This window comes from Lycorma delicatula, chromosome 4 (assembly GCF_047948215.1).
Source record: "Lycorma delicatula isolate Av1 chromosome 4, ASM4794821v1, whole genome shotgun sequence".
NCBI classification, from domain to species: Eukaryota; Metazoa; Arthropoda; class Insecta; order Hemiptera; family Fulgoridae; genus Lycorma; species Lycorma delicatula.
In genome coordinates, this window is record NC_134458.1 from 138,208,853 (window position 1) to 138,224,655 (window position 15,803).

Sequence of the window (15,803 nt, forward strand, 5' to 3'; positions counted from 1 at the left end):
ATAAAACATTATACATAATAAAAGGTTCAAAAATGCATTGGTCAAAATGAGTTACTATTGTTTTTTTTTTTTTTTTTTGTTTTACTTTTAATTAAGAACACTTAATTTTTAAGTTGATCTCGCGGGCGAAATGGTAGCGTTTCGGCCTATCATCTGGAGGTCCCAGGTTTGAATCCCGGACAGGCATACATTACATTACATGCATGTAATACATTACAAAATTTTCATTTGTATTTTCATGCATAAGCTTCGAGCTTATGTGGTAAATTAACCATTAAAATAATTAATTCTCTCTCTTATTTTATATACAAAAATAATTTTAATTTATTTTAACTCTTATATATACGATTATTTTATATCGGGTGAAATTATTGCTTTCGTTACTACGAGTATATAACTAACCATATGTTCTGATGTACATAAATATACTGATGAGGCAAACATTTTATAAATTTATAATTTTATCAAAATTCTGATCGTTTTTGTAACGTTATCGAGATATAAATTCAACAAGAATCGATCATTTATTGGTATTTACTCAACTGCAATACACTAAATACGGTTTCACGAAAAAAATTGATAAAAAATAAAAGTAAAAATTAATTAACATCTGAACGAGAGGGTAAATATGACGGAGCAACTTGGCAATTAAGTAGTGGAAAAGTGTATTTACAGTTTTATCTAGTTTTGTATTTATTGCCAAAGATTTAATTCTATTTCCCTCAAAAATTAATAGAGACATCCTAGAATAGGTTCAACTTTTCTAATGAAAAAGCCTTTCTATTTCCGGAATTTTATGGTATTTAAAGGTGTACGATTGAATTACCAACTATCCATCCAGAATTATAACTATAATATCCTTTTGTAAAATCAAGATTTAACAACCTTTTCTATTTTGAAATTATTTGATTAGGTATTAATATTCTTAAATTTAAGGTAATCATTTTGAATAATAAGTGTTAATTTTATTGTAAATACGAGTATGAGTTGTGGTTTGAAAATCAAACCAAAAGTGGTTTAATTTTTCTAACGGACGTAATAAGATTAAATTTTTCTTTATATTAAATCTACTTAACTTTTAGTAGGTTTCCTACGAATTCATTACTTTTTTCTCTTTTATAAATTATACACTTACAGGTTTTCCAATAGTTAACTGCTGGAAATAACCAAACAAAATCAAGCAGCCTATTTAGTAATTATTTTAAAAATTTTTCAAAAGATTATGGAGGTAATTTTTTTCATATCAAATCAGTCATTCAATTATGTTTTCTTCTTTATTATTTTAATTTTTGTATTTAAGTGACTACCCTCTGAATGGTTCTCTCTGAGATTTTGAAGCACTAATTTTCAAAAGCAACATACGTATTTCAAAATAGATTTTTAGCAATATATTTTTCCCTATTAAACAAAAATTCATATGTATAAATTTTTGTTTATAGTGAATGTAAATACACTTAGTGAATGTAAATTACACTTTTTATACGGATTTGAATACTAGACAGTGGATACTGTCTATCCACTAAGTACGGGGTACTTTGGATGCTAGGGTTTAATTAACATACATCTTAGGAATGTTCGTCCTGAGTCTTCATAAGATTGCATCTCTTTTATATGTCATATACATCATCCTTATCTCTTTGGATCAAGAGGTTGCTTATTGTTCACACGTTGAACAAATTGCAACGTACACATTATGGATAGAAAAAAAATGATTTATTTATTTTTTGTTACTTTCTAATATTAATATTTTTGTTTTCTTTTTTTTTACAGTGTTGCTCTATAATCAAGATAATGAGTAGTGCGGTTAGATGACGATGACTGTTATTTAATTAATAATAATAATAATAAAAATAATAATGATAGTATTTATAATGATAAAATAAATAGAAGTGGTAAAGACAAAAGAACATGGATTCAATGATGTTGATGACAATGGGAAATAGTGTTAATAATAGTAGTAGTAGACTGGATTTAACGACCGAATTTTTTTTGGTACCAAGTAGCAGTAGTTCTGGAAGTGGTACTCCGTCCAGCCGAATACCAATTAGTACAACAGTGACCTCGTCAACTGGTATATTAAGGAGAGATATTTGGGTTGCACCATTACTTATTTTTTCAACTCTTACCATGATACTCATCGCTCTTTTTGAGGTATGTCTACATTTATTATCAATTTATGCTTATTTATTTCTTACACATATATAACTTATCCAATGAAAATTAAGGTTCTAGTTTGATTTATCTGGTGAATGAAATAATAATCTTTTTTTAGGTAAAATTAAAAAATTTTTTACTTTTGTTTGGTTTTTATCCCGACAAGAATATATTCCCAGAATCTTTGTTTGTTAAGAAGATATTTAGAAAAATATTACTTATCAAACTTTAGAAAGATCAATTGATAATCAGGATAGGGTTGCATTGCTGAACCGACGGTCAGCTTCTTGCTACCTACGACGTCCTGCCGCGGTTCACTATCCCCTCCATTGTACTATTAGACTCCCCAGTTAGAACTATTACGGATCTAGATGTTTAGGTTTCTAAATTTTGACGAGTAATAACTACTTTGATTTTATTTTCCCGGCAATTTTATAATTTTTATACCATAACAAGAGGAAAGTATGATAATCGAGCCAAAAATTACCTCCCTTCTTTTTGGTTATTTGAACTAAAGAGGGGGGGGGGTCATAAATCTCGAGACATGCGAAAGCACAGGAACTTCACAGCAAGAATATCATCAAAAATGTCCGAGTAGAAGGATTCCAGGTCACAGAATCTTTCCTTAGGTATTCTGGAGCTTACTTACCATTGGATCATTCCCGTCTTCATATATTGCTGAACGACAATATATTATATACGGTATTATGGGACTTTCAAGATATTGGGACCATTTATTTTCAATGAGTATGTTTCGGGTGCTTCATACTTAAACTTTTTGAAAAATAATTTGCTGGATATATTGGAAGATGTTCCTCTAATAACACAAAGAGCAGATGATTTTTTCAGTATGATGAGACAGCTCCACACTTTTCTTTATTAGTTAGACAATACTTAAATGCGACTTTTTTAAACCAGTGGATTAGACGTGGCGGACCTATCAACTGACCTTCAAGTTCACGTGATTTAACACCTTTGAACTACTACTTGTTGAAATCATTAGTATATGGACAAAAGTGTAACAAAAGAAGAGATTCTCAGAACGGTACAACTAATGTAAAACAACCCTGTTGAAATACAGAAAGCCATTAAAAGCATTGTTCGTTGAGCCTAGTGCTGTATCGATTGTGGTGGAAATTTTCAGCAGTTTATTTAATAATTTGTATTTGTTACTTTTCTACAATATTTAATTCTTTTGTTTAGTAATATTGAACATTATGTTTCGTTTAATACTTAGTTAAAATCTTCCACATTTTGATACGTTTTGTTTTTAATAAACTTTGACACTGTTCCGTTTGCACTTAGCCTGTGAACTTTATTAATAATATATTACTGAGAATAAGATTCTCTACTAGATTATTACAAACGTTTATTCGTTTATTATTCATTTTAAAAAAGTTATTTTACACCAAACATAATAAAAGTGTGTTTTTCGGCTCCAATCTTTTGTCTTTTACTCCATTTTCGATTTCTCGAAAATTGATGAACGTATAATTCGGACCCTTTTTTTCAATTATTCAGGTGAGGTTTCATATAAGACCAACAAATTTACTCCTTAATTTTTTCGGTCTCAAGAATTACAATTTTACTAAATTTTACTTAAGGCATATTGGCGAAATCTTTCGCTGGCCGACACTAGCTAACAAAGCGTTTCCGAACCTATGTTTACGTGAACTTTCTCTTTACTTTCACTAGTAGAACACAAAGAAAATACTGAGAACGATTTTTGAAATAATATATCAATTAGAGACTGTTTTAAAAAACTAAACGTTGATGCACATTTCGATAATTAAATTATCAATATTAGTAGATAATGAGGAATCGGTAAAAGTAAATATAAATACAAAAACGAGCCTATGCTTATGAAAAACAAAAACATTTGCCAAAAACCTCTAGGGTATATCAAACTACACTAGTCAAAGAAGAATGTTTTAACTGAGCTGTATTTAATTTAACCTTTTATTTTCAACTTGGACTGTCGAAATCAGTGTGTCTTCTCTTTTTAGTCAGTAGTTATATTTGTATTTTATAAAAGCAGGTAAAATTATTTTTAATATTTCTTTTACGTCTATTTCCTTACTTAAATTTCGTATATTATGATTATTTACTTATCATTTACTCTTATATTTACTTATGATTATTTAAAATCGAAATCCACACACATCTAGTTTAAATTTTAGTTTTTTGTAAATCAGTATGAGCGATTCTTGACTTTTATTGTAATAGTCGTTTAGTATAGATTATTATTTGTAAATATTGTATAGTCTGAATAAAAAAAAAATTAATATTGTTTTCTTTTTTATATTTATCTACGATTAGCCAGTACTGATATTCGTTATCTTAAATCGTATTTAAGCATAAATCGTACGTAAAAAATATTTGAGATTCCAGATACAATACTTTATTTTATATCTCTCTACTATAATGCTGTTTAACCATTATACTATTGTTTTCTGAATAAATTCCCGGAATAAATCACGGTTTAAGGAAGTGTCACCAGATGTTTTATTATGATTATTCGTATTATTCTGTTATGGTCAAGTTAAAAAATTTTACCGGTAGATGTTTTGACCTAGGTCATGTTCTTTTAGTTGTCACGAATCGTGTTTTGTTGTATTACAGTATTTGTTTACTTGTGTTTCTATATCCGAACGGTCAATTTATATAGTAAGTTTAACGTTTCTAGTCACCACCCTCTCTCATACTGAATATTATCATTCTATTTCACTCTTGTTTTCTTCTAATAGTATTTTCCTTCTCTTTCTCTTTACCAAGTTCAATCTGCTAATCCGATATAGAATGACCGCGACCTCATCTTGTTTTTCTACCACAAGAAATATACCGATCTGATAATAATGTACCGTTTGCTTACTTACTACCTATGATATGAAATAGTATAGTGCATTGCAAACCAACTTATTTATTTTACATTATTCTTACCACCTTATTCTGTTTTGTTTGTCGGTTTATTTATTTCTCTATAGTCGTAAAACTCATGCACCCTTCCATCATATTCCGTGACTATATAAACTAACTGTTTTTCTTTTTTTTTCTTAAAAAAAAATAAATAGTTATTTAACAGTATTTATTATTGTTTTTTATTACTTTTTTCATTCCTGTTTCTATTTTTTCATAAATTCTTCATTACTATAAGCAATTATGTTTATATTTCTTTTCTCATAAAAATACAACGGAATTTAAAAGCATTAAATGATCAAATATAATCAAACTAAAAGGGAAAATTGAAGTAAAAAAAACAACCATTTTTATTTGTTTAACGATAAAGATCTATTAGAGTCTGTTTTAAAATTTCTTCTTTATATAAAGAAATATTGGAATTATTTTTATTTAATGATTTTCTATTTTTAAAATTGTGTTTATTATTATTTTTTGTTTATCTAATCCAAAAATAAGTTAGATGTCAGTGCAATTACTTGATGTATAGTAAACGTATATGTTAAAAAACATTCTTTTAATTATTATTATTGGTTTGAATTTCTGGCTTCCTTCCCCATCTACAACCCAATTCATATCAAAGTAATGAACCCATCTCATTTAGTTGTGGTATAATTTTATTAATTGTCTGTACTACTGGATTAGATTTAGGTTAATTAATTTTATAATTGTAACGTACTTTACATACTTTATCATTTCTATTTTTACCGAGAGATTCAAAAAGGACTTCCCAACTTTAAAAGCATGTAAAACTTTATTGAGATAGCTTACAGATTCTGTTGAGATCTCATTTCATAGAAAAACAGATCAAGTTTGTCACCCAGCGATTACTTTGATTCGATATGGCTTCCATTTGTAATGCAACATACATCCCTTCTGAAGACGATTTCCAGACTGTAGCCAGCAAGTCGGGCGTTACCTCTGCAGCTGCGGCGTTCGAAGTCTTAGCTCAACAGACATCTTAGCTTAATTCGAAGTCTTAACTCAACAAGATTAGCAGGCAAAGGTGATACATAAACCCGATATTTAATGAAAGCTCACAAGAAAAAATCTAGCAGGGTCAAATCTGGGGAGCAAGATGGCCATTCAATTGGACCTTCACGACCAATCCACCGACGTGGGAATCGAGTATCAAGAAAATTTCGGATTTCTAGGTTGTAGTGAGGTGGTGCTCCGTCTTGCTGATAGTAATGGTGTCCATCTTGGTCATCATCGACTGACTGAGGAATTAGAAAATTTTGAAGCATGTTCCGATAAACGATATCATTTACGGTTTCTTTCTGGAAGAAGAGCAACCTGTCTCAACGAACGTTTGGTGCCAAGAGATGGTATACCTATTAGGAGGCTCCCTACCGTACTCCCTACGAAAATTACGTTGAAGTGCAGTTGCTGACTGCAAATCGTGAAACCAAAACACACAACGAGCACATTCCGCACCAGTAAATATATCCACTTTCAACAACATTGGTGCCAAAATTTGGCACTAATGAACTAAGTGAGTCAAAACTTGATGAGTTTTTCTATGAAATGAGACAACAACCAAATCTGTAATTTATCTCAATAAACTTTTATATTGTTTTAAAATTATGAAGTCCGTTTTTAATCACCCGGCATTTTTCTTTCTTGGTGAATACAGCTAGAATAACTACATTAAAGGGGAAAGTATGGTAATCATGTCAAAAATGGGTTATCGGGTTTTATGCAAATCTTAACATTGTAGGGTCCAACTAGTTCATCTAGACCAAAAAAAAAAAAACTGTATTTTATGCGAACGTATGTATATTAATTTTTTTTTTAATTCGTTAAGGGGATGGGGATATTGAAAAAAAAATCAATTTCGATTTTCTTTTGAGGCATTTTTGGGAAAATTTTATTAAAGAAAATTTGTTACAATGCATATATAAATAATACATAAAAATTTTTTTTTCAAAAAATTAACTCCCACTTCTAAAAATGGAATATAAGTTTTTTTTGTACCTTTGCTCTTATTTCTCTTCGGTTTCAATACTTTTCAAAACTTTTTTGAGAGCTTATACTTCATATCTGTCAAGGAACGTCTACAATTTTTTTAAATTGTAGACCCCGGACCTAAAATGGAGAAAACGATTTTGCAATAAAAGGTATTGTTTGATTTGACTGGTGAACTGGGAAAGTCATACAATAGTTTGCCACCTTTTTTTTTATTTTCTCTTAACCTCCAATCATGTTATATATTAAAGTAAACTGTTATATTTCTATTATTTAGTAAATATACTAAATCGGTTTATGATAAAGATAAAATTGAAATAAGTATTTTTATGCCTTAACTATTTTTATGTATATGTGGTGCGTATTTATGCATGAAAATCGGTGATAGAAAGAATAAAATATTGAGTGGCAGGAGCTAAAGTAGCTTAAAAGCATGAGGCGGTGATACACAACCTTAACACGCTTTCATTTTTACATTATTTAGTGTACACATATTTAGGATGAAATGAGATGTTAAATTAGACGCTCATTGATGTATATGTTACGAATATTATCGCACATATATGAATAATAAAGAAAATTCTATTAGAACGAAATCTACAGACAGAGAGGGAGAGAGAGAGAGAGAGAGAGATAAAGAAAGAGAGAGAGTGAGAGATAAATGAACTGGATTTGCTATATAACATATTACGTATACTGTAATTACTATAACACATACCTTTATGTTATTATTTTGTTGGCTAAATTTAATTCTTTTTTCTTACATATTCTTTCTTCGCCACATATCTTTAACACATTTCATAACAATCCACCTGTATTTTATATTTTATATTAACCGAAAAATATAGGTTACGTATTAAAAAAAAATCTTACGAAAAAGAGAGGTATTTTATTCTATAATTCTTTCTCTCTTTAAATAAAGGTTATCGCGTTTTTATATGATAAAAGAATTAGTAATCGACAAGGTTATTTAAACAGTAATACATTAACTGTGAAAAAAAATTTGATCATAGTTTATATGCTAAATAAAGAATAAATATTTAAAAAACTAGGTTAAATATTTTTGGTGTTAAAGAGTCAAGTCTTACAAAAACCTAATTTGTTATGTAATCTTTTCTTCATTTTAACTTCCTGAAAAATTTTTTAAGGACAATTTAATGGTTTTATAAGCGTAATCATTCAAATGGTGACATCGTCAGTCATTGATCAGTTATTTTTAATTAAAATGTTATTCATTTATTAATTGCATTAACCTTTTTTAATTAAATGTAATCTATGATATAATCATATTTGTTAAAAATATTATGTAACCTAATAGTTATAAAAAATAATAAAAACATGTTTTTGTCCACATTACGATAAGAGAAACAATATTTTGACGCTCAAAAATATAAAATTTGGTTATAAAAATAAGAAAACAAGGTTGGGGAATACTTAACTTTACAAAAATTGGGTTTTAAAAATCTTTCAAATTATTATCATCCCGAAATAATAATTGATTGTCTAAATAATAATAATAATAATAATAATAATCAGAATCTTTAAAAAAAGGTTTTTCCAAAAAAATAAACAAATGGTATTTTGAAGTTAAATTAATGTTTAAACTTCATTCTTACGAAAATAAGCATTTTTTATTTTATTTTATTGTTTTAAATATTTGAATTCATTTTATCTATATATTTATTTCTCTTCTAATATTTAAAGTAAAAATCATCCGAAAATAATTATGTGAATTGATACTTAAGGAAAAAGGCTAACATTCAGTTAAAAATTATAAACAATCCACCTTCAAATTGCAAAGAAGTCGTTCGTAGAAAGGACCATTCGAAATAAAAATCTATAAATTAAATACAGTAATAAATAATATTTTATATGAAATAAAATTTGATAGGATGGGTGGGTTTGTGATGAGGAGGGGAGTTTGCCCACGAGTCTGCCTAAATGGAGTTCAAATCCCTCATTAAGATAACGTACGATACCTAGGACTTCATTTGGACTGATGTCTAACATGGAAAAATCATGTGAGAGAATAAAGGAAACAATTAAATATCAAACTTAGACAATTGAACTGGTTAATAGGAAGAAGGTCCAGTTATCATTAAATAACAGACTGTTGTTGCACAAGGCTTTTTTAAACCAATATGGGCCTAAGGGATACAACTTTGGGGTACGGCAAGCAACAGCAATATCGACATCATCCAAAGGTTCTAGAACAAAGTGCTGAGGAATATTTCGGAGGTGCCATGGTTTGCAAAGAACAAGGAAATCCACGATTACCTAGGGATGCCATCTATTCGTAAAGAAATCTACCGGCTATCTTCAAAGTATGTACTTAAGCTTAAAGCCCTCGAAAACCATTTGGCTGTTAACCTTTTGGATAATAGTAAAGATGTGAGACTACTAAAGAGGCTGCATGCATTGGATCTAGAGGCTGTTGTGTGTAACAAAAGGCTGATCCTTTTGTTACTGGAATTTTTCTGATACTATTTATGAATTATTTTAATTTTGTAATATGAATTCTTTTGTTTTTTTGTTTATGAATTGTTTAAGTTTCGTGATTTTGACTTTGTTTCTTATTGTGACCAGTGTTAATTTGTTATATCTTTTCATTTTTTCTCATGTATGATTTGTGATATTTTTTTTATACTCAATTTCTTGTTCTTGAGAACAATTGTTCTTAATAATTATGTTACTATTTAACTCTTTTTGTTCTTAACAGTTAATTTTCGAATTGTTTGTACTTTGTTACGCTTAGTTATATTTTTATTCGTTATACTTTTTATTGCACTATACTGTTGTTAGATCTTTATATTGCCTTCGAATATCACTGGATGCTTCCCTTTCACGTTATTATACTGTACAATTTACTAATAGTTTCATTGTTCAGGAAAATCATCTAAATAAACCAATACACACAAAAGAAATGTATAAAATTTATATATCTGATTATCATGTAAAACATCACGTGACCGATGTTTAGAAAATTTTAATTTTCTTGTCTTTATATTTACGAACGTGCAATATTTTTTTCTAAAAAGAATAGTCACTTATTCATAAAAAAACTAAAAACAATATCCATCTCTAGAAAACAAGACAACTAAACTGTTTACATGTAACTAAACACAATACTTCAGTTTACGATAAATGGCTCTATTATGCTTCTTTACAATATTTAATACATTATTGAACCATTTAAAAAATTTTCTCACCAATTTATTTAAAATACAATTTATAAAGTCTTATTTTTCATAAAAAATATTTAAATCTGTTACGTTTAAACGGAAAAATAATAATGAGAAAAATATCTTAAAATGAAACAAATAAAATATGTACAGTTTATTTCATAGTAGCATGTGTCAGACACTTTCCTCACCTTTTGCAACATTATTTGGCAGCGGACTTATCCGTCATCAGATTATACAGTATTACAGACCTTGGAACCTTTTCATCCAGTAAAATATCTAACCGTTATTTAAAAAAAACACAATAGTCGTATATTACTGTATGGGCATTTAAAGTGTTTTTGTTTTGTGTAGTATATGATCCTCTCTCTTTCTCTCTCTCTCTCGCTATGTGTATGTGTGTGTGTGCGCGCGCGCGCGCGCGTCTGTGTATGTTGTAGGAAGTATTGAAAATAACTACTTATATATTCTTTAAAAACTATGATTATGTTGTGGGTTTGCCAAGCTGTACTGCAATAACTCAGCATTACTTCTATCCCGAATAATCTAAAGTATTTTGGCACCACCATCTTGCTCTAAAATGGTACCGTTATAATTTAAGATGGAGTTTATAATGATCGTCTACATCATATAACTTAAAATATCACATAACTCGGTACTATCGTTACACCCAACATTATCCCAACACTGATGTCCTGATTGCCAGGGGGAGTATGATGTGATCCCACTTAATACACCTGTTGAGCGCAATGTCAAAAAGGTCTGAGTTGGAGCCATACCCTCCAAAAGAGCATTGATCTGAAACACCTTCAGCTGCGACATGTTGCACAGTAATGACTATTGTGGTAAATATATTTTAACAGTGCAGAAAAGAAATTTATAACAACTCTGTAACAGAAAATGCACTTCCCGTTTTGATTGTACCTCAAGCCTCTGTTCTATTACAGCGTTATTTTAAATATTTTTTCATACTTATTATATTTAACGGTATAAAAACTAATGTTATACATAAATTCACGCAAAAAATACAAATGTGAATAAATTGCCCACCTAGTCTAGTGGTTAACTCGTCATCGCAGATCAGTTGTTTAACAGCTGGATGTCGAAGGTTCTTTCGATGTCAACAGCTGGTTGTTTCGATGTAGAAGGTTCTGAGGCTCAATATTAGTAAAGGTTAGTTGTCTTTTTATGGATTTTAATACTGGTGATATCGGTGTACTTTGGTAATTGGGGCTCAATTAACCACACGTCTGAGTAATGGTCAGCTAAATCTGTATAAGACTACTTCTCATTTACTTGTCACACATACTGTATCATCTAATCTCACTGGACCGTGGAAGGAGGTTGCTTATTGTTCACTAAATTGCAACTTATTATTTAAATTTCAATGTAAACATTAGGAAGATAAATAAAAAATAAAATAAATTTGTAAATAAAAAAATTTAAAAGATATAGTTGCGTTTCCACATAACCCAAGAAAATTAGCAACCATTGGACGTTGACATTTTGTAAAATTTCTTCCCGAGAGCATACTGTAAAACACTCGTGCCCCGATAAAGAATATTTTAAAAAGAATATAAGGTTTACCTATCCATTTTGAAACTTAAAAAAGAGTTTAATTTTTAAAACGTAAAAATTAAATTTTTAAGAACGTATTTGGTTCTCTTTCTGAAAGGTGTTAGCAGGTGTTTTTGTTTTGAAAGTAAAGGTATAGATAGATTTTATTTTAATCTAATTGACATTTTTAAGTTAAATATGCTGGATTTTGGTATTTATACATGCGTCTGTTGGCGCTCGCGGGTGTAATCATTTATACCTATAAACAACATCCCCCTATAAGAAACTAGAAACTTTTTTTTTTATAACTGCAGCAAAATAAATCAACGTACTCGTAAGGATTATTTTCTTCTTTCGTTCGCATTTTCAATTGTTTACTGACTTATTTACAAAAAACTTCACACTTTTTTTATTTATTATTAGTTTTAATTAAACTAATCCATTTTCTTTGAAAGTACTTTTAAAGGATTGCGGTTAAAGAGATTTAAATAATAATTACAATAAAAATAATAATAATTTTTTTTTACTTTCGTTTAGTGTAAAAAAAATATGTGATCAAATAATTCAATTAATGCTTTTTTTTTAAAAAATATTATTATTATTATTCTTTTGTACGCATATTCTTTTTTACTTTTCTTAATTATTTATATTCTTCATTGTATACGCTTCATTAGAAAAGTGTTTACTTATATATTATTTAATATTTTTATTTTATAGATAGTTTAATGAATTGCATTCCAGCAGCAGAATATTTTATTAAATAAAATACATTTTTTCATATTTTGGGTTTTCTTATTTAGTAATATTTTTTTAATTTTATTTATAGAGAATTATATTTTATTATATTAATTTAATTAAAAAATAATTATAATATAAATGAAATCAATTTAAAAATATACTTATTCTTTTAAGTTGCAATGCACACACATATCAATAAAAAAAGCCATTTAACAGCGACAAAATATAAAAATAATTAACAATAACTAATCTAATTCTAATATTTACGATTATAATGATAGTTACTTTTGTTTTACACCCTTTTATTTATTAAATTATATAAATTTTATTGTTTTTTAAAAGTTTAAATTTTATTAATTTATAACTTAAAGAATTAGTAGGATTAAATAATGAAAAGTATATTTATTTTACACAGTTTACTAAAAAGTAAAGAAACTAAAAAGAACTTTCAGCCATTCGCCTGTAAACTCTTTCACGAGAGTTCTAGAATATTAACCCTAACATTAACCTTTCTAGCACCTTAACATTAACCTTCTACCTAAGTTTACACCGATTTAACCTTAACTTTTATTCTTAACTTCACTCTAACCTTAACCTAAATATGCCCAAACTATGTAAGTATAGAAAACATATTCAAATAAATGTAAGCCTTACCATTCACAGTACAGAGGAATTAATATTCACAGTACAGAAAAAAAAATTATGGACCCTTGTCATACATATTAAGATGCTTCCTTGTTGATTAATGATCGTGAAAATAAAGTAACTGCCCAGGTTTTTATGTCAAAAAAAATGTATTAAGTTTTTTTTTTTTACATACGAGTAAAACTATGTTGAAGAATGTCTTCTTCAGTCTTAAGCCTATGTCTATGTTTATGTCTTAAATTAAAGAATTATTAATAACGTCTTCTTTATTTTTCAAATATTTTACTCATGAGTGTTTAATATTTCAAACATAAATATGGCCTACCACGTGACACAGTGGATCAATGTGGTGTGATTGTACAATTCATTCAATTATTCTTAGAATCGATTCTCGACAAGGTTTGGAATTTATTCATCATAAAAGAAGTTGCTATATACTATATAGCAACTTCTTTTAAAAAGAATTAAAAGTCATTTTAAAGTTAATTAAAAGTCATACATACAAATATTTGTATGTATGACTTTTAATTTATAACTGAATAAATATTATTATATATGTTTTTATTATTACTATTATTGTTTTTTATATCCCTTTGTCTTCGGCTTTTGACTGGTTTGATGCACTTTTCCAATCCTTTCTATTCTGTACCAATCTCTTAAATCCTACATCTTCACTTATTTATTTCATTTATTCTAATCTTATCTTTCTAAGTATTTTTACCGTTTATCCTTCCTTCTTAAATCAGATTCAGAATTTTCTGATTCTTTAATTGGTTCACTTCTGTATTTCATTTTACAAGATCCTATACAAACTGATTTTTCTTTTTCAATCCGTTTGTTTTAATCACCCATTTAATTTTCATCATTCTGTTGTAAAGGCTTTATCCAAAGGTTCAGACTTCTATAAAGACGGGTACGTATCGATATTTTCAAAAATTTATTTCTAATACCAAAAATTATTTTTGCTACCAATAGATTTATTTTTTGCACAAAAGCACTTCTAGGTTGTGCTAATATTTTCAAAGATTCTCCTTACGTTAACCATTCTTTGTTATTTGATTACCTAAATAATACAATTTTATGAAATAATATTCTGTTTTGTTTTTTTTTAATTATGTTTAAACTATTCATTCTCTTTTTGTTACATTTTATTACCACTTCTTTTTTTTATTATTGTTTACTAACAGATTAAATTTTTCCTCTAATAATGAATCCATTTCATTAATTGCTTTTTCGAAGTTACTCCTAGTTTCAGCCAAAATAGTGTTATTATTAAAAAATCTTATTTTTTTTACTTTTTATCTCTAGACTGTACAGTAATTTTACGAGAAAACTGATGGAGTAGAAAAGATTGCAGGGAGGTGGTACAAATACATATCGAAAGAGGAAAATTAGAATAAAAAGAAATAGTGAAGTTACTACTTCTGTAAGTTACTAAATAATTAAATGTCTGTCCATTTTTTGAATGATAATAATCGTAAATTAAAAAAAAAAAAATATTTTTTTACTTCTTCGGTATAAAAGTTAAAGAGAAATTAGAGTAGGTTATTTTCTTCTCATGCTTTCCTCTATTGCAGCTTGTATTTCCTCGTTCTTTTTATTCTTATTCTAGCTACCCTAAAAGAGTAAATTCTTATTCTTGCTAAAAAAAAGGGATTTTTATTCTTATAAAAACTGTAAACACCCTTTATTTTACTATATTTTCAGTTATATTTTTCTTAAAATTTCAATTATTTTGTACTATTCTAGATTATCAGGTGAATTTTTACAAAATCTACAAGATCTCTATGCATAGCTTTGTTTTCTCTTGTATTTGCTTGTCAAAATTAAATGTGTTATTTTAGTTCATAATCTGGAAGCATTATATGATAAAAATATAATATTATTGTTTTAACACTCATTTTAGTTAATGACTTAATTTACGTATAAAGTAGTAAAAAAAGGGCGGTTATATCTCCTTGCAGTCGTCAAAGGTCCGATTGTTTCTCTCACACAATAAAGAAGAATATTAATATTGATAATTCACACATACGCGCGCGCGGTTTGAGATCGTTCTCAAGATATGATTCCTTTACGGTTGAATATATGGGAACAATAAAATATGATTAGTTGACTTCCCTTGATTCAATACACCAAAACCAACATTTTTCTAAATTAGAGGCCAACGGGAATCTTCGTATAATAATATTACAGTTTTACAAACTCTTTTTTTTTGCAAATTTTGACGTGGCAGGAGTTTTTATATAGTAAAATGGAGGTTTTCACTCCTTAGCTTAGAATTTTAACTCCGTTAAATTAAAGTAAAACATTGTTTTTCCCCTTCTTAATTCATAAATAAAAAAAATAACTATATTTTATTGTCGGTTTTTATATAATATGTTTCCTTTGATATGTCCCAATTATCAGTAGATTACCTCGAACAAATTTTTTATTATATTGCATCTTATTTGAAATGCTCTAATGATTATTTAAAAAAAAAAAATGAATATAAAAATGATTAATTATATACTCTATTAAATAAAATTAATGTGAAAGTAATGAATGATCTTACCTAATTTTCTTTATAAATATGAAATAAAGTTAATTCATAAATCGTCTTCTTAC

At 28.0% G+C, this 15,803-nt stretch overlaps 1 protein-coding gene across 2 annotated transcripts in view; it reads left to right on the top strand.

Moving 5' to 3' along the window:
- LOC142322942 (putative metabotropic glutamate receptor mgl-1) overlaps nucleotides 1-15,803 on the top strand; it is a 376,797-nt gene that overhangs the window by 278,220 nt on the left and 82,774 nt on the right. For both annotated transcript variants that reach the window (XM_075362034.1, XM_075362035.1), the window contains one exon: nucleotides 1,771-2,151. In XM_075362034.1, coding sequence (XP_075218149.1) covers nucleotides 1,909-2,151 — 243 coding nt within the window. In that variant the 5' untranslated portion in view covers nucleotides 1,771-1,908. The remainder of the gene's footprint in view (nucleotides 1-1,770; nucleotides 2,152-15,803) is intronic.